Source organism: Andrena cerasifolii, chromosome 6, assembly GCF_050908995.1.
Source record: "Andrena cerasifolii isolate SP2316 chromosome 6, iyAndCera1_principal, whole genome shotgun sequence".
In the NCBI taxonomy this organism is placed as follows: domain Eukaryota; kingdom Metazoa; phylum Arthropoda; class Insecta; order Hymenoptera; family Andrenidae; genus Andrena; species Andrena cerasifolii.
Genome location: NC_135123.1, coordinates 13,507,070 through 13,532,049, shown reverse-complemented (window position 1 = coordinate 13,532,049; position 24,980 = coordinate 13,507,070). Strand labels below are relative to the sequence as shown.

Genomic DNA, 24,980 nt, shown 5'->3' with positions numbered 1-24,980 from the left:
GATTCTGGTACCACCATCGAACTTTAAAGGAGGAATATAAATGCCCTCATCCTCCCTCGCTATCCGGACCGCGGACGATCCATCCTCTTCATGCACGCGTGCGCGCGTTAACACGCCTGTAAACACGCGGCATCTCGAGCGCATCGCGCTCTAGCTCAGGTGATATTTCGAAGTCCCCGTGGCCGGGGCCCGGCCATTGTATCTCCTGGCGCTCATTAAATATTAACGAGAGTCTCAATTTCTTCATTTCGTTGATGAGTCGCCGCGCGCCATCCGAGAACCCGCATATAGATTGAAAATTAACTTATATGAGCGCCGACAAAATATATATACGGCGTACGCGGCCGCGGCCATACAGCGTGCTGCACTTATACGATTCCAGGGCCTACAATTTACACGAGAGGTCCCTATGTTGGTATAACCCCTAAGTAGGATACCTTAGTCTTCTTTTTCATCCGCCTCTCGACCTTCCTCCCCTTCTTCGTCTCCCTCCCCCAAGCCTCCTCTTCCTCCTCATCGTCCTCTTCTTCTTCTTTGAACGTCGAACCTCTTTTCTCCTCCGGGTCGCCGGCTTCCCCCACCGCGACTCACGCACCAACGTGAAATCCTTAAATACCTAATTTGATGCTAATTAGAACTCGCACTTGCTCCGTGACCGGATCTTAGCGCTGGCTCGCGTGTGGCGGAAACGTCGGGGGTTGGGCACAATCGTAACGCGGTTATTGATATTTCAAGTAAGCAGGGCTGTCGGGGCTGCAGGAAAACCGAGTTCCCTTGATCGCTCTTGAAGATGCGCAATGTAACGCGAGCATGACGCGGACCGCGAATAAAATTCATGTTTCATGAGACCGTGGACAGCGTAACTGTCGCGACCGTGTCTTAACTTTGTCGGGTGTTAAGCGCCGAAGGTTCACTTTCAGCGCGAATCCGGGGTTTCTCTTTCGTTGCTCCTCGGCGGGGCTTAATTTGCGATTCAATTAAGATTGAGGCCACGCGAGGCGCGTGGGTTCTTCGAGGGATTACTACTTCACTTTCTGGCTGGGATTTAGTACCTTCACCTTGGAATCGTTCGAGCTCTGATTTCTATGCGCTTGATAACAAATGGGCAACTTGAATTCACCCTTGAGCCACGAACTTTAGTATTATTTTAATTGGTAGAGATTGAAACGTTGGTTTATTGATTGCTATTACCTCGAAGCTCGAATCGATCATGCTTATGCAGGGGAGAGTGATCGGACAGGCGATTATGAACGAAGAGTGGCGTTTCAAAAGTCCAGATGTACGTAACTATTTATTATACGATAATAGTCGCACTCGAATGCAGCACATTAATTTATCTATACAGTTTTACATAATTGGTTCAGGCTTTTTCTTAAGACGCTGACGTACATTAAATCATCGCTATGCTACACATGCCTAACACGCGACTGCTGCCACTCGTCGACTATGCACACTATGCCCGTCTCGGCGTTTCCGCCGAGGCCGCTTCTGACTCGGATCTTGCGTCGCGAAATGTGGATGAAAGTAGAAAAAAAAGTGTCGCGAATGCTGTCGAGTAATTGACGAGACCTCTGGTTCACTGGTTAAGGAAGATTGCACAGAAATTACACGACGCAGAGCTCTGTCCCGGCGAGGGAACCGTTCAATCTCCCGTCGCCCGCAATGACGCGATGTATCTGTATAAAAATTTATACGTTCTCGGTCGGTACGATTAAATTTCTTCTTCTCTTCAGTAGGAATCCCCGTTTCTATCATTCGTACGTCGAAGGACTTCAACGGCTGAAAGTGGCATTTTCAGCGAGAACATGTACGGTTCTTTCATTCTGTGTCCATCACTTTGCTACACATCGATTTGCACTTAAGTAACTTAGGTTTCCCAAGCCTTTATCTCGAATACACCTTACGCGAGGTATAAGCTCGGAATCCGACTAAAAATTCTGCGAGTTTGTGGTCTTCGCTAATCATCATTCTCACTAATGTACATACCGTGTCGTCGGTGGTCGAATGAGTGTACTTTGCACCGATCGAATCCAAAGATCGCAGACTCCTCTGAGGAAGTGCAAACTTAATCGAATTCACAAGCTTGGAACATATTAAGAAACAGCAGGATTTTCATAAGCCGCGACTAATTTATCAATTCACCCAAATTGACTTTCATTACCAGGGTTATCTACTCATCAAAACATCCGGTAGGCTGACGTAAATTTAATCTCGATGAGAAAACAGGTGTAATATTTACTGGCTTCAGCCAAATCTGCAATCTTGAGTGAATAATTGCGAAATACGATTCCTTTGGATTCGCGCGGCGCCGTAGAAAAAACTCGTATCTTAGCTACGTTTTGGCACGAGGAGAGGAACGCCGTTTTAACACACGTGTCGCTTGTTTGCTGGCGATTCTACCCGTGAATCGCCGTCATCGATATCAAAAAGTCTCTATATTTGGTTTCGGCTAAAAAGGAAGAGAAGCAGCGCGCGAAGTCGGGGCCGCATGTTGGGAGGGGAAAATCGCGGCATCGAAGCGAGAGATTCGACCATTCGTTATTACACACCGCTTATGAATTACTGGGTCAATCGACTGGGGGATGATTCTTCATCTAAAAAGGAGTCGAAGATGCGGAATGAATTATTTTCATACGAGACCCTCTTTCGCAGAAAATCAACGTTGATTTCGGTTGGGCGATACTCTCTGTACCCTCGACAGTTTCCAAAGTCGTATTCCTTGAAAACTAAGGGCCAGACGAAAAAACATTATACCCCGCTCTTCGATTATTTTATCGCGATGAATCATTCTTTTCCCCGATTTAGCACGAATTGCACCGCGCTCTGTACATTTTCGCGATGCTTACAGTCGCGATCACGAAGGGTGCATTAAGCATGAATGCAGCCGAAACGGCGGGAAGAGGGACCACGGTTTAAATGGATCGCGCGAAAGCGATCATTTAAAGGGCCGATCGTCAACAAATGAAATAATCCAACGATATAATTAAGCGGTGAAACGAGGCACGCCCATTCCGTCGGGCCCCCGTTAACTTGGCGAGCCAAGGAACGCCGCGCGACAGTTTTATAATCGGGCTCGGCCTTTCCCCTCATTTCCGATAAATCGCTAAATGGCACCCCGTTCTCCGCACACCTGCCCAGCTCGCGCTAGCGAGATAAACTATCGCCTAGTACCTTTGGTAATTCGGATGTGCATGGAACTATGATTATTATCACTGATTACTTAAACATAATCCATCGCTCGATTGCTGTCGACGTTGCTGGCCGACACGCCTGCTCGGCTCGGTCGTCGATAGCTTCCTGGTGAGGGCATTCTAACTATGTCTAGAAGATCGTGATTTTCACTCGGTGGCTTATTGTTTCGTGGCGTTACCGATTGATTGAGTGATTGCAATGTAGCTTGTTACTGGAAATAACGCTCGTAATTGATGAGCGGCCATTTGTTCTTGTCACGTATGATTGACGTTTGGTACTGGCTGATGCTGGTTGAAATATAATCGTCGGGACGTGTGGGATTGGTGTATCGTTTTAAGTGATCGCAATAGTCGTGAAGGTTTCACAAGGTTTGTAGGAAAAAAGGGCGTGCGCCCTCGCGAGCCGAGTGTCGCATCGATTAAGGAACAACTTCGAAGATACACCCCCATCGGATCCCCGAATATAATTACTCCTACAGGTCTTCCTCCTTTCGAGCAGATGAGAAACTCTACCGCAAGATTCTCAATCGTCCTCTCGCGAACTTGAAAGCACTGTACTTACTCACCAGGAAGATCGTCAGCAGTTCAGCGAGTCCTTACGTCGAAAGCTCTTTCGCCTTGCTGCTCGGGAGAGAATCCGCGTGAAACTCAACTAAAAACACCGTTCCCTACCCTCTCCGAACCTGCGCGAAACTCAGAGTCCGTCTCTTTCGCGGCGATCAACCTCGGATTTATGAAATAGACGCGAAACGAAAATCGCGCGACTCCTCCCTCCCCTGAAAGCCAGCGCGTCGAAAGTCGTTCCCAAAGAAGGACATGGCGATCCTTCATCCAAGATGGCTGGAAAGGCTGCTGTAGCTGTCCTCCTCCATCTCAAGCCGTCGTCAGTAAAGATCAGAGAACGAGACCTGAGAGGAAACGCCGGAATGTAGGTGGTGAAGAGCGTGCAGCTCCTCCATCGAGGTCGACGGCATGCTGTTGCTGTCACCTAGGATGCTGGCTGACGGTCCCACGTTCGGCGAGCCACCAGTGTTCGAGGGCACCGGTGTCCCCGGACACCCTACGTTGCTGACCGTCGTGTTGCCCTCCTGCCTCATCATGTTCCGTCGCCATTTCGCGCGGGCGTTTTGAAACCACACCTGGGGACCGGCCAGAATCGAGTCGTTCAGAAGCCAATCTGACTTGGACCTCGCACAGGGATTGAGGAAAACGGGATTGCGGGGCAGTTGTCGAAAATGAGATAGAACTCTCGAATTTCCTGGATCGCAGCTTCAGTATCGAATTTTTCGGCGACAGTTTTATATTTCCCATCGGGTTTCACTCTCGACGTATTATTCGATATAGAAGCGGCAGTTGTGAATTTTATTTCAGCACGAAATCAAAGTATCCTCGCGCTGGTATCGTAAAAGGAGGAGCACAGCCGAGGCGCGGCAGAGGGGAGGAAATCGAAGATGAAATTTATGCCCTACCTGAAGCACCCTCTTCGAGAGACCTGTCTTCTGCGCCAGTTGCTTGAGGTCCTTCGCATCGGGGTTCTGATTTATAGCAAAATAATTCTTCATCGTTCGCAACTGATGGTGCTTGAAGCTCGTTCTCATGCGTTTCGTTCGCTGGCTCTGGTGCACGGGCCCGGGTGAGCCGACAGACGCGTCATACGCTGCCAGGGATTCCATGGAGGAAGACAGTTCGGTAGGGTGGAGTAGTTCTGCAACAAAATGTGATGAGATTATAGAATACCTAACTGGAAGCACAGCGAAGTGCGTAGTTCCTTGCGCCACTGTTGTTCAAGAGATAGCAGACTACTGATAACTTCAAAATCTTATTCAACGAGATCATTCGGACATCCCAGGATGTATTAATCTTGGAAATATGACAGAGGACAAACTTGCTTCTTTGACTCCTGTCCGAAAGTCAGAGTACCGAGAACTGAAACAGAAATGAAGGCAACGAAGACGCCCTTATAATTGACGAATCGCGTTTAATTAATCGAGGATTCGAGGGGCAGGGTGGAGCGAGAGGGACCTGGCGAGTTTAATCTTCCAGCAACATCTTCGACAGGACCACGGCCAGGGTTTGTTAAAAGAGGTTAAAAGTGTGCGCGAGCGCGTGTAGGTACGTAGGCCATACGGCGCGGGCTTTCGCGTACCTATTACAAAGATTTCTTAATCTGATCGGCCCAGAGGACGCGCGAAAGGAGCCCGGCCGTGTCTGTAAAAAGACGAGACAGCAGACAGAAAAAAAGGCAGGCGTCGATCGAACGATACACAGAAGGCTCGATGGTAAATGAGAGGATTCTCTTCGATCGTTGCTGAATGCTTGTGATCCATCAATCGATAATGGGCGACTATCTAGCGGTCGTATCTGGCGATTTGTTCTTTCGTTTGGTAACAACCGTGGATCATCACTCTTGTCAAGGTGTCTGTCGCCTTTCATAGAAAAGGAAAGAGCTTGCAAGGTTCATCGGAGTACCATTCCCGCTATCTGAAGTATTCAGAATTTCTCTCCACTATTTTCTTCTACCTATAACACTTCACCATAAATATTCACGATACTTTCTTTCTATCCCCCTCATCTCCTCCGCGCTAAGGCCGATCTGCTCCCACTGCCTCTCCCCGTAACGATCATCGCCAGTGATCCAAATCGACCACGGGCCAACCACTCCACCCAGTTCATCGATGCCACCGTGTTCTCCACCGGTCTAAGCGAAACGGAAAGCTCGGTGGCCGCTGGTAGGAGCGAATTTCCGTGCACGCAACGGCGGTGGCAGCGTCGTGGTGGAATAAAGGAGAGGCACCAGGACGACGACGACGACATCGGTGCAACCGTTCAGTGCCGTTGCTAGTTGCAGTTGTTGCGCGCCGCCGGAGCGAAGGAACGCATCCAATAAATAAGACGACGAGGGTAACCATTGAATTCAATCGAGAGAAAGAACGGGTTCCGGCGACGTTCGTGGACAGCCGCTGGGCCCTGGGAGAAGCTGGAGGGCACGGGGAGGACAGAGTCACCCAGAAGTAAATCCCCGAGCACGTATCCGCCATTACTGTTTATTGTCCCGAACTTCCATTCCCTACGGACGACGGGCTGTTCTGGCTCGCGATCCAGAAAAGAGAAGAACCGCTCTCGCGGACGGCCACACCGGCGGAGGAATTCGTTTTCTTAGCCAGAGGTGAACGACACAGATTTTTGTTTCCAGGCGATTCGCACGGAAAACCATGCTTGGGATTCGGCGCGCGTAACGGGTGTTCTTTCGGCAGCTCGTTGAATCGAGGATTCGAGGGAGGATACGGTACCCGTGGAAGTTGGATGGCTGATTGGTAGCATTTGAATTTAGCATTGACGAGGCAGCTTCTTGCGGCTCTATTCTGGCTATGTTTTACTTCGATTCGATCGTGCCTCTTGGATGTATCTTGGTCCCCCGCTGTACCACGGACGCCTAGAAGACGAGACTTGGAAGTGCGGACGAAACTCCGAAATGGAAATCCTCCCTAAAGTATCTCCAATCAGAGGCTACATAGTTTCTCTTCAAGCCCATCGATCTCTTTTCTCCCACGAATGAAAAAGTCCGCCATCCACGTCGCAATCGCCAGGCAATTCCCCAAAGAATCGCTTTCCCTAGAAAACCAGCTCTATGAATAAACGCGAGCGAGGCACCCTGCAAAAGGAATACGCCAGTTTTTTTTCGCGAAACTGGCCTGGTTCCCAAGCGTGGTAGCTGGTCCCGCCGGCAGGGTGGCGGGGAGGTGGACGAGGACGGTGGGATTTGGTGGTTCAAGAATGAGATTACAATTTGTCAGGAGCGGGCTAGAGGCCGAAATCACGCGGATGGCACGGCCGGCCGAAGAAGCCGAGCGAGGGACATCCAGGCGAGCAAGAAACTCACGCAGGCGGCATTATAGTGTTCCGCCGGCCATTCTGCTGGCAGCGGCCACGTATTGGCCACGGCAGCATTCTTTTCCGGCCAGATCGGCCAATCGATGCATCTCGCCACCGATACCCATCTGTCACTGTCCACGGGGCCTAGCCTTTCCTCTGCTCGTCGAGCGCGGCTCGCGCTGAAACACGGCACGTCCAGCGAAATTGCTCGAATCGGCGCGCGGTTGCACGGTTCTTCCGGGGCTTGAAAAAAATTCCAACCGACTTTTCGGCTTTGCCTGTCTCTCTCTGGCAAAGATATCCAATTGATTACGAGCTGAGTTCTGCTTTGGTTCGGTAAATTCGATTGAAACGAATCTTTGTAGCAGTGGTACTCTCACGAGCAACCCCTTCTTCATTCTCTTCTGACTTTCGTCATTTCTCGGATGTTTTAATTTTAAGTACGCGTTAGTAGAAGTTACTAGTGCCGTATAGAATTGAGGTAAGTTTGAATATTGAATGAAAGGATACTGTGAATTTACGCGTCTGTTACTAATCGATGTTCTCGATCGCTAAGGTAAGGGTAGCTCTCAGTTTCTCACCCTAGAAAGTTTTGGTGGGAGGGTTTCTGAAGAGAATTGTCTTCGGTTCGTTTCACTCATCGAAGCTAAACTAATCGTTGAGCATACACGAGCCACAAGCATTTAGGTGGTAGTGTTTTCAACGGCCGAGAAACGACGGCCTTATCGCGGTGGCAATTCCAGCGATTCATCGAACGCGCCGGCCGACGTCCAGGCGGAATAGTTCGGGAGCTCTCTCGAACAGGGCAAAAAGTGTCCCAATTATATATAAAGACAATAAAACGCGAACCAGTTGGCCGGTTCCCACCCCGACCATGGGCCGCGTCCTCATGGACGATTTTATGGCTGTTGGTCGTAAATTCCAGCGGGTAGTCCGAAAGTGATTCCCTTTGATCGCGCGTCGATTATAAAATAGCTGCGGGAATCGGGGCAACCGGTGACTCTTGAACTCCTCTGAAACGTCGTAAACATGGTGATGCAAATGAGATGCTTGATAACGCGCACAGAGATAAAACGGGACACGTTCTAGCGCGACAAACGAGGGTGCTTTGCGCGGGCAATAAATGGATTTATCGCCCGAACGACTCGCGGAATGAACGCATCGATTTTGGAGGGGATCATATTCCACAGCGCTGGTGTCGTTGGCAGTTAGCGTGTCGTTAAATTAATATTCACCGCGTCGTTCTGGATTTTTTTAAAATTTGTATGTTCAGTTGGCAGGGTGGTTAAAGTTTTCAGAGGTGGGGTGAGCGACACGGGATACTGTTCTACTCAGACGCTTGGATATTGGGGCACTGGGGCCCTGGAGTATTAACTATACAACCCATTTCCCTCGTTTCTCTCCGATCGTTCCATCCTACCTTCCGTGGTTTCATTGGGGCCAATTTAAATCGAGACCGATTTGAAAAGCAGCCTCGCGCGGTGGCCCAGGCATTTGCCAATGCGACGACGGGTGTTCGAACCCGTATTTATTCTGCTCTAGAGAAAGAAAAGCGATTTACACGGCTCGCACATGTCCTCCGCAGGATAGAGGCGAGGCGGTGTTCCCGCGTCGCGCAGCCGCGTGGCCCCGTCCAAGGATCAATTAGACAGCCGGTGAAATTTCGCTGAAGAATTCCGTGTGTGCCGATGAGAGAACGACTAACGAGGCGCGCGCGAACAGTCTGCAGCCGATTCCGCGGGCCGCGATCTCTCGAAAGCCCCGGCAAATGTTTGCACACCGAAGGAACCAGCCATTATACTCATTGCTCGGCAAATAATGCAACTCCCCCGACTAACCTGTTCGATTCGAGGGATGGAGGGAAGTCTGGCGAGTGGAAGAGAGAAGTAGCTAGGCAAGCAGCAGGGTGTTGGAGAGAGGAGGAGAAAGACACACGCACAGACATACACGCGGAGAAAGGAAAGAAAGAAGGCGAGTGAGATCGCGAACAGCGCACCACGTGTTCCCATGGTTTTAATGCCAACGTTTGAAAGCACACCCCCGTTTACCATCCGGCCCAATTATCCCTCCGGCAACCCCTTCCATCCCCCGCTTACGTTCCCGCGTTGTTTCACCACTGCCAATTACACGTATTTGCGTCCTCGGGCCGAGGAGAGCCGAGACTGGATTCTTGTGAATTCTTTATTGTTTCAACTGCGCGACGGGAGGAACAAAGGGTCCGGCCGCGTTTTCTTTTCGCCCTGCGCCCCCTCCCCCATCCGTTTCCTCCCTTTTGTCGTGCGATTAATCAATCGGCGGAACGTTCGGGTGGAGGCGCGATGTCGTTACTGTCGAACCGGATGGATCGATCCTTCTCCCCGCCGTGGACAGTCTTCGATAGAAGGGAATCGCTCGATTTACTTTCAGCCTCCGCGAGCTTTCTTTCCACTTTAATGAACGTTAGGCTTGTGTCGAACGGTTTCGTATCGATCCTAGGTTCAAGGCAGACGTAATACCTGCCGAGACTCTCGGAGCAAGCCTGTGTGGACTATCTTTCATTCAAGTTTGCCAGTACGAAGAGTTCTCCGAGTAACAGGGTCGAAAGCTGTGGTGAGCGTTTTCATTTTTGCAAGCATCTAGTTCGAAGCGCAGAAGATAGGGAAGCAGTACTTACCGAGTGCTCCAGCAGCTAGCCTCATCGTGACGGGTAGCTCGGACCCGGTGACTTCCGACAGCTTCCTCTTTCTAGGACGACCCTTCTGCACTGCTCCGGAAGAGGTGATCGGGCTCTGCTCCGCGGCGCTGTAATAAGCCGGAAGCGGCGACACCCCCGGCGATCCGATGTCCTCGATGCTGCCGGTTCCGCTCCCATAATCCCCCGCGCAGCAGAGCAACTCATAGTGAGGTCTTGGGACCGACCAGCTCGTCATTCGTGAACCTTGCTGTCGAGTATTTCAGTGGCGACTCTTCGTTATCGTCCGAGTTCGATGAACAAGCGAACGCGATCTCGCCCGCGAGAGAAGACAGACGATTGGCCAAGCCGCTTTCCGCTCGATCGGATCGATGGATCGATGGATCGACCGTCTACCGTGGCTCTCGCAGCTTTATCTTTGTCACTTTTTAATCTGAACGGAGGCTGAAGAAGACATACACGACTGCGTCGGTCGAGTATCTGATCTCAATTCACGTTGGTATTCAAGATCCGCTAACTCTTTCGTAATGATTAACAAACGCTGTCGTTGCACTCTGCGAATCGATATGAGCGATGTAGAGAGATGTAGTTCGCAACACTTCCTACCACTAAACCGTAGTACATGACAAATTAATCGGACTCCATGTCTACACCATATCCGACTAGTATTCGAAATCTCTTTGACAATCAGGAACAGTGGACGCCATCCCTTTCTCGAATCTGACTAATTCCATCGGTACGTCCCTTATTTGTCCCGCGAGTCCCATCGAGATCGCCGTTGAACGGGGATTAATAAGCGCTCGGGACGAGCAGTTGATGAGCCGTAACGATCGATCCCATCGATCCAACCGGGAAGCGGCACCGCGACGTCTTTTCCCTTTACGAGAACTCGCGACTCAATCCCGTTTCCCCGAATTGAAAAGGCCGGATTTTTCGCCCGCGCCCCGGAGGGCTGTCATTACGCGGCGAAACGAACGCTAATAAGTGTCGTACGTCGACGCGCCTCGTGTTTCTGTCACTCTCGTCATCAAACTCGTTGATAACAAAGAAACGGCCTTCGGAGGATGGTAATTCGGGCTCGTGTTTCTCACCTACAGTAGACCAGGCCGTCCCTCTGCCCGAAATGATCGCCCTTGTTCAACGGGGTGCCGCAGGAGGCACAAGTGAAGCAGGCCACGTGGTACACCAGGTCCCTAGCGCGCATCACCAGCTCCGAGGCGGAGATGCCCGCTCTGCATCGGGAACATCTCGAGACGGCGAACAACCTGCCAACAGAATTTCCGGTGAAATTCACCGGTGCATCCTGCTTCAGCTTCCGAGCTTCGGGGTTAGTGGTATTCGGGGGGAGATTATGGACATAGTTTTGGAGTATACCTACTGCTCGCAATGCGCGAGATTATATTGGAGATTATAACTTGGGTTTCTTAGAGCTTATTCGTGAATCAGTTGAGTTTTTCAAAGGAATAATTTCATGTTTAGATTCAGTTCACTGTTTCACCTGGTTTTTTACGTTTGTACATTTTCCTTCTTTGTCCCGCCGATGGGTTGTATTTTATGGTGTTATTGGCATTTTCGACGATCAATCGCGTCATTATTATTCTTAATTACTTGTGCAAACGGTGGGAGTAATCCCGGGCAAATAAATAAATCAAGTCAGTAATGGCTGAAAAACTCCAGCTCCATTCACTTATCGCTGATATTTATACTCGCATATGAATTGTATCGGGTGCAAATAAAATCATCGGCAGGTATATGCGCGAAATTATACAATTTAATTACTTGCGGAGCGGTGTTTGACATTTTTCACGGTCTCCCATCTACAAACATCGTAATTTCATGCGTGATTTTTCAGTGGAACGATGTCAGTTTTGCGGTCAAGCACTGGTCGATAGGGGATTAAATGAGTTTGCGTTCTTTTATATTATATTTTTAAAGCTCCGCGGAAAAGTTACTGTTTTATTTTATTGTGCATCAATTTACGCTAAATAATTTCCACCACAGAAGCTTCAAATTGACGTAAGAACTCGTTACGACTTGTTAGAACCGCCAGCAATTTATTTCGCAATTAATTCCGAAACTATTTTCGAGTCCACGAGAGATTCATTAAATTCCACACAAATCTGGCACTGCGTCACAATATTCAACTTCGAAGCGACAGAGAATTGAACTCTCCTAAGCAAACCACCGTCTAAAGCAGTCCTCCAGCAGCGAGAAGCTTAAAAGATCCCTGAGATATCCTGCACCTAGGAACGTGTACGGCTGATGCGGTCCCTCGGAACCACATCATCCTCGTATCTGTCCACCGAATCGACCCTCTGCCACGACAAAACCGTTTCAATTCCCCGCTAGAGCCACCTAAGAGCAGCTTCGTTCAGCCGTCGTTCCGGGTTCCTTCAAGGATCGAGCGTCCCCGATCACGCGTTCTTCGTAGAATCCCCTAATTACAAAATCAACGATCCCGATCGTCGCTCGAATTCATCGATCCTGCCTCTATTCCCCGTTCGCGCGCACGTGACCCCCGTTGTTCGTGACTATCCGCTCGGACCAAAATCGGAGAACAATGCAGGCACTCCCCCTCCCCACGTGCGTTTTTCTTCCACTGATGCACCATAACGCTGCGAAGGGGGCGGCGGCGGAGGCGGGCGAGGGGTTTCCTTGCGGGCTCTCATATCGGCCGTCGACGATCAAGGCAGCGTTACAGTTTCCGAAGCGCGAAAACCAAATAGAGACAAAGGGGTTGGCCTGGATATGGATCGTTGCATATTGCATGGGAGCCGGTTGTATTCTTCTCTAACGAACCAGCAGCCGTTCCAGCCTGGAGGAATACCGGTCGTACGTGTGTTCCACCCTCGCACGGAATCCTCTGTCATCGGCTACGAGCGCGGTGGAGGTGGAGCAGGCCATGGTCGATGGATATTCGTAGAATGTGGCAGAGAACGGGGGCTAACTTTGGCTTCTTCCATTCTTTTCCTGGGTAAACCGAATCTTCCGAGGGCTTTCGATTCTGTATCCGAGAATCTTTATGGTATCTTTGTAATACAACGGTTGAAGAGTGTGTTAAGAAGGAGGAAACATGCCGCGGCGAGGATAATTCAAATGACCTTTGCTCCTTTTAATTCATTCGATCTAACGAAGCTCGGAATGCGGCAGGGTGATAATGTTCAATCGAGGCACGCGTCAAAGCTGTGTTCGCATTATTCACCGATTCGTAGGAATATTTCCGGCAGTGAATAATTCATACGGAATTGAATATTTAACGTCGCCGTTCCTCGGCGAAGCTCGTCAATTTAACAATTTCAATCCGCTTAACGCGAGCCATCGGGGAAAAAAAGGAAGAGAAGAAACCGTTCTCACGCTTTTGAGGGCTCGACGAATTATGCAACGCGTGCTCCTCCGCCGCGGCCGTTAACTGCGCTCTGAATTTCAACGAGAGCACAGCGCTCCGTGGGCAAAAACACAGTAACAGATTCGCCGCATCTAATTACCGTTTCCACAATGGCCGCGTTTAACTTAATTAATTTCATTCATCGGGACTTTGCATTTTAATATCTTAATCTACGACGCCGCAGACGGCTTCCTCGTCGACTTCTTCGCCTCCGAGCGCGCGATGCAAGGGGGCTGAACCGGTGCAATGAAAATCAGATCCGCGAGAGTACTTTGCTTCACTTCGCTGGCTATCGTTTTCTAGAGTTCAGAGAATATTGGTGCGAACTTCGCGCAACTTATCTGTCAGTTCTGGATTATTCACGGACTACACCTCTCGGTATCCTCATCGATGATTTCGAGTACATTAATTACGCTCGTGAACGAATGGTCGCGATCACTTCGATCCGAGCCCGGCAAAGTAGAGGAACGGCATGAAAAACGAAGTGTCATCCGGTAGCGTAAAGGTACTACCGAAAATCGTGACCGCGTGTTTTTATCGCGGCGAGTATATCACCAGCCGTGGAATTTCAGGTCCCGGTTCGAGCTACCTAGCTTCCACGGGTTAGAGCTGGCCATTAGTAGACATTTTGTGTGGTCCGGGCCAAGTTTTGAGCGGGGCGGACGCTCCTATGCAAATTCGCGGATACCCCAATAAATACTGAAACGGGAAGCCGTATGGCGGGCCAGGGGAACCTGGTAGTTGGAGGATTTTGCATTAATTCCGCTCGTCATCCCGGTAATTCGACGTATAATGGCACGCTGCGCGATCAGGATCGCTTTGTTTCGCGAAACGAACACGAAGAAAAGCTGCTCGTCGATACCTCCCTTTCGAGTTCAAAGTGGAATCGATTTCGATAAAAAGAGACTGTCTTTGCACACACTGGCAGACTTTCCGCGAAATCTCTTCTGCAAACACAATGGCGATCAATGCTAATGTACCTAGAGAAGTCTCTTCCTCTTCGCAGAGGTGCTTTGAAACAACTCCACCCCCTAACATCCACTCACATTTTCCTGAATAGTCAAAGCATCGAACTCAAAGGAATCTCCTAAACGTCGCGGATGCAAACCAACCTACTCCCTTCGCCAGCAGCGACATTTCACCCCTCACCCCCATGACGATTCCTCCAATTCCTCAGATTTCGTCGCAGGGCAAGACACCCCTCGGCCCACGTCCCCGCGTAATCCTCTTACGACTACTCGTACTAACCTATAATAATCCTCTTTGCAGTAGATGTTGCCGTCCCGGGCGAAGCACGTCAGCTCAGCAGCGAGTGGCACCCTGCAATGGCAGCAACGCAAGCAGCCGCAGTGCCAGGCACGATCAGCAGCCCTTAGGTACCACCGTTCGGCTATCTCCCTGCCACAGCCCCCGCAGCCGAGGATCCCGTCGCTGTTGTTGTTCTCGACGGTGCCAACCTGCCGATTGCCGACGACACCATCCCCTGGAGGGGGTGTGCTGCTCCCGCAGCCGACTTCCTTCAGCATCTCGAGGCGAACGGCCACAGCCACCAGCGCATTCTGCTGACAAACGGTTCAGGTAACGTTCTGTCATTTAATCCTGTTCATCTGATTCGTGGCAGTCTTTCAAATTACTACTGTTCACGTTCACCCTACTGGGGATCGCGAGGGAAGGGCTCGAAGTGTCCCTCTACGACTCCAACTTGCTCTCGTAGAAAGCTAACATAGTGCTAGTTAAATTATTATGTTTCAAACAAGCTACATTCACTGTACGTCGCAAAGCGGTTGGCAACTGTATAGCGTGAAAGTAAATTACGTATGAAGTACAAAAATAAGTAACAACAGAACTAAGGGTAGATTCTCTCATTGTAGCCCTCCGCGCTCGAAGAATCCCCGCCAGAAAGTAGCAAGAACTCGCTTCACGAGTTGACAATTCTCTTGTGCGCCAGAGAACACCGAAAATAAAAATGTTAACGTACTTTCCCGCGCGCGACACGGTCTACTCTCGAGTCCATCGATTTTCCTCGCCGAGTTTCTCTTTTCCACGTCGTACAGGGTGTTCCTACGAAAAGCACGATCCTCTGCGCGGCAGAAAGAATTCGCCTCACACGCGTACAAATCTCTTATTTCACGAAACCAATTTCGAGGGATGAGAATTTTCAGCGTCATCGACATCGCTCTGAAGCATGGCGAGGCTCCCACAAGTGGTCCCCGTTTTCCGACCTTTTTTAGGAACACCCCGTATTTATCCGACAGAAGACTGGAGCCCACGGGCCACTTGTCCCCCATTTCACGGTGGAAATCCTCCCCTCCAAGTCTGTGAACTTTTTCTCGTCGTCATCGCGATGACGAGGTTCCAAGCTGAAGGACTCGCTCCTCCAGGCGTGGTGGCGTCGCAAGCCAGCCGCATTCATTCAGGACACTTCTCGGCAGCGGCAGCGGCAGCAGCGCACGCAAGAACCGATGAATGAAAACAATTCGTGACTGCTGTCCCGTTAATGAATGACTCCCGGGGTAGTGGCTCTCGGTTTCGAATCGGCCGCGAGCTAATTAGTAGAACCTTGCGGATCGCCACAATAACTCAACGTCCTTTACGAGCTCGGGCCGCACGTGATTTCCGTAAGTTAAATGGAAGGTGACGTCGCCTGGAATCACCCGTACACCTCGTTTTACCAAGGTGACGCCGTTTTGCTGCCGCTTGTCGCCGACGTATTAGGCCGTACGTGTGCGCGCTGATTTACAACTATTCTCCCCTTCCTTTCTGTCCCCTTTCTTCCCTGTTCGTCGTTCTTTTCCCAATTCGATGACGATTCTGTTGTTTCATTCTGCTTGGGAGGAAAAGTGGAATCGCGCTGCCTTTGACGAGAAGGTTTGTCTCTTCAGTCGCGAGAGAGAAGGTCTAGGTAACTTGCCACGGAATCATTATTTTGTACTGCGAAGATTAGGGTGGCGGTACGTTGTTCGTGAGTGATGGCACGAAGATTCCGGACGCTGAAGCATTTTTATTTTCTATTTTGATGAGTTGTTGGTCGTTGGCTTCTGTTTTGCCTCCTCCAGGAATGTGCAATGCATTGCTGATGGTACTGCAGCTGTTTAAAACGTTTCTTGTAATGCTACCCTCGCGTTTCTCTCCCACTGTCTCGCTTTCTGTGCGTTGAAAACGTGTGAAACTTCAGTTTCATAAAAAAAGGCAAAAGGAGTTATGTCTTCTATTACACCAAACTGCTCCAAGCAATTGAATACTGCACAAGCCAGATAGCTAGTACAAATATTGCTGTATTAATCCTGGATTACCAGCTGCATAGATATTCAAGCACAGAATATTTCCTTCATCCCCGATTCCTATCTCTAATCAGTACCATTCATGTTCTCTGAGCGAGTGTCGAAATCCACCATGCATCGTCGAATATCATCAAAATCTCAACAATAGAGCAACTGACATAACCCACATGAAAGTATTTCCGAAGTCCCATAGATAGGTGTGCCAGGTGCACGTAGCTGCGCCAAAATTACACCAGAAAGTCCTTGTCTAGAGCGTCCTCTTCGTCGATCATTCCGGATCCCTTCGTCGACACACAACGTCAGCCCTCGTCCCGCGAAATTATAACGATCAGCCAGTTCGCCTCTGTTCTTACCTACCTGGGCGTTCGTTCAACCAGCTGGAAACGCGTCGGTGAATTCCACCGACGCTGCTGACAACGTCGACGTGTCTTCGGCTCTCTGTCGTCCGTCGCTTGCCTATTCCCGTCGCCACGAACGAGCCCGTAGCACGAATTTATCCCTCGAACCTGGCTATTTCCATCCGAATGAGCTCCAGCAACCTTGAACCAGGAGCAGCGAGTTTTCCACCATGAAACTTTGGATGATTGCTTGTTAAACGGGCGAAGCCCCAACGCACGAGTGTCCGTCGGAAGGTGTCGCGCAACGACGTTGGAAAATCGAGATGGAGGGCGAGGAAATCGGACGATCGAATGAAAAAATCTCTTAACGAGCACTGCCTACTAAACTCTATTGACATGGGGAATTGAATCCCGTGAAATAGTCGTGATAGAACATCAACGCACAGTCAGAATTGCATCTGTCTCGCAACATTGAATTCGAAGAAGTGGTCCATTAAATTTGCCTAATGGAATGATGATCGACCTAACCACCATGAAAGGAACTGAAAACCCAACGATTCCATGCAAGAACACCGCAAAAATCAACCCAGTAATCGCTGAAACCCCGACTTTGCGGTTAACCGAGACGTCAATCCGAGCGCGACGGTAATTCCCAATTGCCCGCAAAAGAATCGCCAGACTTCCGAGTCACGAATCGAGGCGTCCCAACCGCGATCTATGTCTTCCATACGATTCCCACTTCAAACATGATCCATCTATCTACCGACAGCCGCCAGTTCATCATCATCCTCGTCGATCGTCCAATTTCCCTCTTCGACCACCTCGTCCAGGCTCTTCGATCACCCTAGGTCCTCTACCTGTCCGCTGTCCAGCGTGTCCCACGGCTCCCCGAGTCCTCGAGTGCTCCTCTATCACCTGGTCCTGATCCAGATCATCACAGGAACGTTGCACAGCGCGCCGTCGTCTAAACGCACGTACCTCACACGTCACCGCGCGTCGCGTCGGTGCACCGCGTCAACTCACTGCGATCGTCGCCCGTGTTCGCGTGAACGGGTCCGCGGGACCGGAAGGCGCCGTTTTCGCGATAGAGGAGCGCTCCTCTTTTTGCCCGGCGAGGAGAAAATTCTGCGTGGCACGCAGGGAGGAACGGATAAGGTCGACGGTGGCGGGTGACGTTGCCCGCGAGGGAAGCTGCTCCCCGTCGGCGTAGTAGTACGATCCTGGGCTGGCCAGCCAGGGCCAGGGGCGGACGTCGGCATGGCAGGATAGAGGGGTTGGCCCCCGCGTGCAACCACGTCGCACGGGGTGGGGTCTTCCGCGGCTTCCACGAGGGGTAGAGACGTCGGGACGCCCGGCGTTTGCGCGTTGCCACCACCGCTTCCCTTTCCTCGTTCCGCGCGACGCCTCGCGACGCGTCCTTCTCACCGACGCCGTCACGGGCATCGACGACGCCTGCCCTGCAGTCGAGCCGACTGTTGGACGGCAGGTACGCCACGGTAATCATATTTGGAGGCTTCTTTCCTCGGGGTACGTCAGGTCCAGAATTCTAAGGGTGGTCAGGGTGGTAAGAGGTTCTTGGATGGCACTTGGGTATTGATCAGGGATGGAGTGAAAAATCACTAACAGTGATTTATCACAGTGATCGCAGAATCACGATCACGGTCGTGAATGAAGTTAAATCGCGACCGTGATCGTGATTTTTTTAACTTGAGTGAATTGTTTACTGTCATCGTAATTCTTGATCTTGATTGAATTATTTTTTATAAAATACTTAATTATAGCTTGTGTTGCAGTCAGAGCGTGCTAATTCAGAGAATATATACCTAGTATATACATTCATAAATAGTTAATGTGTGCACGCACTGATTTGATTGACTAAAGTATTCACATATACATTATACTGTTTAACTAAAGTGAAGAAATATTCGTTAATTTAAATAGATCAAGAACGATTACATTGGTTCAAAATATACAACTGAGATTCTATAAGCACAGTGAGGACTTGAGAATGTTTCAAGAGAAATTAGAAATTGGGGTTATGTGGCGCGTGTAAAGAGCAGTTATGCTTTCCACCAATCAGATCACGAAAATCGTGAATCACTGTTCTGCCTGCACCAATCGGAAGCGATCACAAAAATCACGGATCACTGTGAAAAATCACCGTGATTGGGAATGAACGTGACCGGATCACTCGTGATTCACAAACCACGGTTCTAGCCAACACTAGTATTGATCAATTCCAGGGTTTCAAAGGTATTTCGGTGCTGGACCATTTTAGTATGCAGATGGACAAATATGTATTGGGTTAGGTCTGGGGAATTTTGTTGAGGAATATTGGTAACACAGTGACAAACTTGCGATGTAGCAGATTAAAATCTTCTTTCCTTGGATCTTTATAGGGTTTCAGTTTTCACTGTAAATGTTTCGCACGAAACTCTATCGAATGCTACTCGATATAGTCGTCACGATCGCAAAAATGGCCCCCCGGGGATGAAAATGGTATCAGTTTCACGCGAAAGTTCGTTAAAAGAATTGGTGAAGGACGCGGATATTTCGTCGCGAATAAAATTCCATCCAGAGGTGTCCGCGTGGCGAATGCAAAAAAAGCGTCGCCGAGTTTGAACTTGTGAAACGAGCGGCGCGTTCTCGTTCGAGTGTATCTCGAATACGGCCGCGTGACAAACGGTCAGCGATATTAAAATCGTCGCGGGACACACGTTTTTCGCCGGCGCGCCGGACTGGAACATTGCCGGCCCGTTTAAGTAACAATTTGTACCTGTATGCGTGACTGACGCGTGACTAACCATTCGCGTGTCACGTCATTTCTCTTTTGCAGGAGAAGCGCTCTTCTCCCCCCCCCCCCCGTCTCTCTCTCTCATTCAGCGGCCCCCGATTACAAATTAATTGAGAGTGAAACGCGAACGCGCGGTAAGCACGCTTTGAAAACGACGTCGACGGCCACGGAGGCGCTAATCATGAATAATGAATGCCGGGCCGCGTCGGGCCGCTTAGAAACGGCTTCGACCGAGAGATTTCGAGCAATAATTCCCTTCCCCCTGGCCACGGAATTCAGAAAGTCCAGTCGAACTTCGCCTTTCAGACACGCGACTCGTTGTTCAGGAGAGCCGCTGGCTTTCGAGGAACTTGATCGCTATTCTCATAGTTGTGTGTATTATCCTAATATATTCCGTTCCATAGATAATTTTATGCCGAATTGAATAGACAGATTTACCTAAAATTCTGTGAGCAACGAATACCTCCTATCCTACCCAAGTTGACCGAACAACTTGGTTAACAGGTCCATCGAAAGCCAGCAGACGCGAACAAAATTGCGGCCAACTTGGTGAACGAAACGAGACGGGATCAGCCGAGTTTCTTGCCTCGTTGCGTGCGCACCTGTTTTTTACCGATGGACCGTGCAGAATTCAGGAACAGATTTTCTCTTCCGCGCGCCCGCGCGCTCGGGCCCCTGAGAGCGCCCTTTAATTGTAATCGAAGGCGGCGCAGTGACAGTTAGATGTATTGTCCCCCGCGACCAGTTCTGGGCTCGGCTTCTTGCAAACGACCGACTATATTTGGACGGGGCGTCGGGAACCAGTAGAGCCGCGTGTATTTGGCGTACCGACGGAAATTCATCGTCGAACGCGACGGAATCGTGTCTCTGGTGTGTACAGAGAGGAGAGGAGTGCCCTCCTTCTCTCTCCCTCGATATATCCCATTAGGTTCATTAACCGCGGGTGGCACAATCGTGTGCACGAGCCTCTACAAATCGGGCCTCGCCTTTTATACGCCGTTACCACTGGTCAACAGCTTCTTGCTCCGTTTCGGGCTTTCGTGTCCGCGAGATTTCACGGCAATTACGTTCGATGACTTTCTTCGAATTAACAGCGGGGCCCGCGTTTACGGAAAGTAGAACAATAGGGAAGCACGATGTTCAGGCATGTCGAAGCAGCTCCTTTTGCCGGAGATCGATCGCTTCTCGCAGAGAAACTTTCGCGAGCGTCGAAGTGATTACTGATGGGGAAGTGGTGGTTTTGTATAAGAATTGGTCTGGAAATTTGGGACCACTTTGGTATATAATTGTTGAAAAAGCCAAGTGTACTTAATAGGTGACGAAATAATCAATCGAATTGCATTGGAGCTAAATAGTACGTGGAACAGTATTCTGCGAAATATATTGCTTAAATCGCTGTCGACGGTTTAAAAATCACTTCCCTCGACCTCGAAGAACGCCTCCAGGAACGAGACATCAGCCTCCCTCGAGGCAGCACCGCTCTCCAATCGCGAGAACCAATTCCACCATTCGGCCAATACTCTGGGAAGAATCAATCGAACTGAACGAATCGACGCGGCACAGATCGCAACCCCGTTTCCCTCCAATAAGCGGCAAAAAAGTCCGCCCTCAATCAAGCAGCTCTCAGTCTGCTTGGCTCGCAATCTTGGGGATTACGAACGGGGAAGGGCCGTAAGACGTCGAGAGCGATCCTGTCAACCGGGAGGGTGCACGAGGAAGAGCCCAAGACGCATCGGGGATGCGACGTCATATCGATCAGGAACTTTCGAAACGGTCTAACGGAGGGACGGCTGGAAATATAGCAATACTAACGAAGAAGAAGACGAGTACTAGGTCTATCTCCTCTCCCTCGCCCCTCGCAGTCTGCATCTCTCTCTCGGGGAGAGGGAGACCTTCCGTCCCTCTCCCTCGTTCTCTCTTTCTGCCCTCGCGTACCCCAAGCGTCCTTCTTTGGCCAGCTGGAGGGGAAAGCGAAGGTACAGTAACCCCAGATCCAAAGCAGCAACCTCTCGGCTAGGCGCGGCCTTCTGACGCCCGCTCGATAGAAACCTAACCGGTTCCAGCCAATGGGAGGACCAGACGAAGATAAAGCCGTCGTCCCATTGGTCGACGTGCTATTCAGACTGACACCGTGCTGATGGGAAACGGCGAAGGAGAGGAGTTGGAGATGGAATACTGGTCCCACCAACATCCACGGACCAGGGATCCGGTGCCGTGAATGGGAGTCATCTGGTGGATGCTGCTCGAGGCTGTTTTCGACGACGCTCCGTCCCGAGGAGGATTCTTCGTGGATCGGTCGCGTAACTGCTTGCCTGGACTTTGCGTTAAATTGGGTCGGAGTAACGGAGGGGTTGCCACGGAACGTGGGATTTTTAGGGGAGCTGCTCCTTACGAGCGACCTTCTGGAAAAACTGCAAGCTGATGAGACGTAGTTACGGAGCAGCCTTTTTTCTTGCACTCGGCTCACGGTACCTCGGCGTATCCTTTGAGGTGATTACGTAATTGGGAAGTTGTGTAAGTCTTTTGAAAAGGGCACGTGATCTTGCTCGAGGAATTGGGTTGCGCGTATGCTCTTTGAACTGTACGTCTCGTTGAGCTTTATTTGCTAAACGTTTGTTCTGTGGGTGGCAGAGGAAGATTCTGGTCTTCTTCCATCAGAAATGCAATTTATTTGAAAGCGAAACATAGATATTCTTGTAAACATGTCCTTCTTTCCCAGCGTTCGTGCAACATTAAATTCCTATTTGTCTGTTCAAAGTGTTTGCGATCAATATTAGCGCAACAGTAATTTGATATTAGAGCGACATCATTGCCCATTAGAATTCCTACATGTACAGAGACGCGAGTATAGGTTGATAGGCTTGTTAATATAAATTCAAAGGCGGTTGGAGTAAATTGGAGCGAGTGCATCCAGAGACATAAAACAGCGTCATCCGCCGCTGCTTCAAATTTACACAGTGCAATAAAATGGAATAACATACCGCTGATGTTTCATGCCGCACATTTTTCTTCTTCCAAGAAACTGTCCAAATACATCATTCGAGAAGCGGCCCAAGTGTGCCTCAAATAAGCCACAAACCTTCATCAACTTCCTGATATTGCATCACTGTGACATCTTGAATTTCATAACCTGGCAAAAGATCAAGCTAAATCTGTTCACTCCAAAATTCGTGTTTTAATGTTCCCACGTGCCAGTCTCCACCTAGCCACTCCTGGAAGAAGTAAATCAGTTTCTCGTTCCGTAAAACAGAAGAGAGGCTTCGAGTTTCAAAAACTAATGAAACGGTGATCCATCAGCTCCGCGTCCCGAAGACCTAACTGAAATGTCATCAGCAGACTCGGGTCCGTCGTCGACACCCTTCGCCAGTTCCCCATCGGCCCACCTCTCCAACATTCTGAGCTCCGTGTCTCGTCGAAGCTTCGCGTTAACCCCGATTCACTGCAAAGCCCTGCGCGACGACCACCGTAACGAGATCCCCGCAACGTAGCCGGAGGAATCGAAGAGCCGGGAAAGCCGCTAACGGATCCCGGCTCGGCCTCGAGCAGAGCGCAGCGCATCGCGTCGCGGCATGGCCCGATCGCATTATGTAAAATACGGTGCGCCGCTCGCTAGGTTATCTGCCGGTGTAAGAGTAAATAAGTGCAAAGATATAACGGTTAATTTCCGTGTTAACCGCGTTTTATCGCGACGTCTATCCGCAGTGAGCCGCCCAAGCAGCAGGATGCCGGCTCTTCCAGTGTGAATCTGCCGCGGTCGCCTCTTCCACGTGTGTCTACCGTGTCTGGGCCGCGCACACGGGCACACGCACAATACCCGGGGCCCCCCTTGGAACACACGCGGCCTCCGGTGTCCCCGTGTACGTGCACGGCACGCACACCTGCCCGCCCGGGGTCCCCCTTTGATCGCGGAACGTGTGTTCCACGCGGTCTCGCGTGTTACTGTGCGTTTCTACGTTGCTCGAGCTTGCATCTCGGTGGAGGACGTAGCCAGAGACACACGAGCGGGACGACGGGAGAGAGAAAAAGCGCGCCGCGGAACGAGGACAGGGGGGACTTGGAGGAGGGAAAACGCGGGGTGCGTGTGCGCGTGCATCAAGTATATTTATGTGCGGCACCGTCACGTGGGTAAGGATCGTAGATTGCGGCCGGGACACCGGTGTTGGTGAATGAGGCTGACGTGGATAAATGGTGCGTTTCCCCGCGGGAGACGTATACCCGGTGATCTTCCGGGCCCTGGACTCGGCTACAACCAGGCCGATCGGTGCTACGGGAACTTCAGGAAGCGTACTGGTCGATGCTCGCCGGTGATCGCTACCGAGCCTTCATGCTGGCCAGGAGGTGAGCGGCGCTGTGTTGTCGCATAGCAAGTCCACTCGCCGGCGAGACTTTCGGCTGACAATAAATCGACTGGGACCCGAGTCTGATTGATCGATAGGTGCTTCTAGTGGAACTGAGTATTACAACCTAGGAAGAATCCACGAACGATTTAGAATAATTTAGATAGTTAGACTGTTGCCAGGAAGCTCAGCCGTCGGTGAAATTTGAATTTTCGGGTTGTTAGTTGTTGGATGAGCAGAGATCCACGAAGGCGGCTTGGTTACGTCGGGAAACGTTCGTAATCTGCAATCTGAATATCACAATGTGAGAAGAATCATGCTTTAGTGGCTTTGTAATGAAACACGCTACTTAGGCTGACGTGTGACGCAGTAAAAATCAGTTAGCTAGCTGGCTGAAGATTCTTAACCAGCTAGTGACCTTGGATATCGGGCTGAGATCTCGAGGCACTTGTCCCGTCTTCCAGAAAAATGCTGTCCCATTCAAGGTGCACGTTAGAGGATGATAAACGAAATTAAGTGCTGAGGCATGACAACGTGGAAGCCGGGTTGCTTGGTGATTCTACATCAGCTTCTAGGATCGCGTATCGGAATAGGCAGCTTAGCTAAGGATTCCACCGAGATGGTCTCTGAAATACATATTTCTGGTGTCCTAAGGACAACGCGCGCCTGATAGACAGGCGCCGTCGAAGGAAGGCGCGATCCGCCAGGTGAATCAGTCGTGTTTCATTCAACTCGTGACGGAGCAAAGCAGAACACCACGGCGAAGCTTTCACCGCAACGTTCTTCGAAATCTAATTAACCCATCCTCCCCATTCAGAGAACAGGCCGGCCACTTCATAAACACAATCAGCACCGTGCAAGCTTGTAGGCAGTGAATCAGATCTGGCCAGATAGCGATCCGTTCCGCGTTCGGCTTCTCACTTTTTCACGGATCCTGTTAAGTTCGTCTCATTGTTCCCGGGCGATATGCCGGCCTGTCAGGCGAAACAGAAGGCGACGGTTGGCAACGGGGGATGGCGGGGCGGCGAGGGAGGCGAGGGAGTTGGACGGGTAGGAGGAATAAGAAAGCAAGGCAGGTCAGGCAAAGCCAGTATAGGGTTATCTGATCGC

The 24,980-nt window shown here is 50.4% G+C and overlaps 1 protein-coding gene and 1 long non-coding RNA gene across 3 annotated transcripts in view; one reads left to right on the top strand and one right to left on the bottom strand.

The window, feature by feature from the left end:
• The window catches only part of LOC143370185 (uncharacterized), a 63,458-nt gene extending 48,766 nt beyond the window's left edge, over positions 1-14,692 (top strand). The window contains exon 3 of the long non-coding RNA XR_013085570.1: positions 14,390-14,692. This is a non-coding gene — a long non-coding RNA (uncharacterized LOC143370185). The remainder of the gene's footprint in view (positions 1-14,389) is intronic.
• Positions 1,276-17,934, bottom strand: LOC143370179 (LIM/homeobox protein Lhx9). 2 transcript variants are annotated; one of them, XM_076814920.1, is made up of 6 exons: positions 17,503-17,934; positions 14,369-14,682; positions 10,827-11,000; positions 9,718-9,950; positions 4,661-4,896; positions 1,276-4,330 (listed from the first exon to the last, which is right to left on the bottom strand). In XM_076814920.1, the coding sequence occupies exons 1-6, from the start codon at positions 17,524-17,526 to the stop codon at positions 4,076-4,078; spliced, it is 1,236 nt and encodes a 411-aa protein (XP_076671035.1). In that variant the 5' UTR covers positions 17,527-17,934; the 3' UTR covers positions 1,276-4,075. The 2 variants fall into 2 exon arrangements, with proteins under 2 accessions (XP_076671035.1, XP_076671036.1); XM_076814921.1 differs by having other exon boundaries at positions 14,369-14,679; positions 17,597-17,934.
• Positions 17,935-24,980: the final 7,046 nt, after the last annotated feature.

What these genes read in the sequence shown, in the direction of transcription:
- LOC143370179 (XM_076814920.1), bottom strand. Translation starts at nt 17,526, where the DNA reads ATGATGATGAACTGGCGGCTGTCG. An exon ending in TGATGAACTGGCGGCTGTCG is followed by an intron (nt 14,683 to 17,502) that starts GTAGATAGATGG and finishes ACCGTTTGTCAG; the next exon opens with CAGAATGCGCTGGTGGCTGT. An exon ending in TCTCGAAGAGGGTGCTTCAG is followed by an intron (nt 4,331 to 4,660) that starts GTAGGGCATAAA and finishes GCCGGTCCCCAG; the next exon opens with GTGTGGTTTCAAAACGCCCG.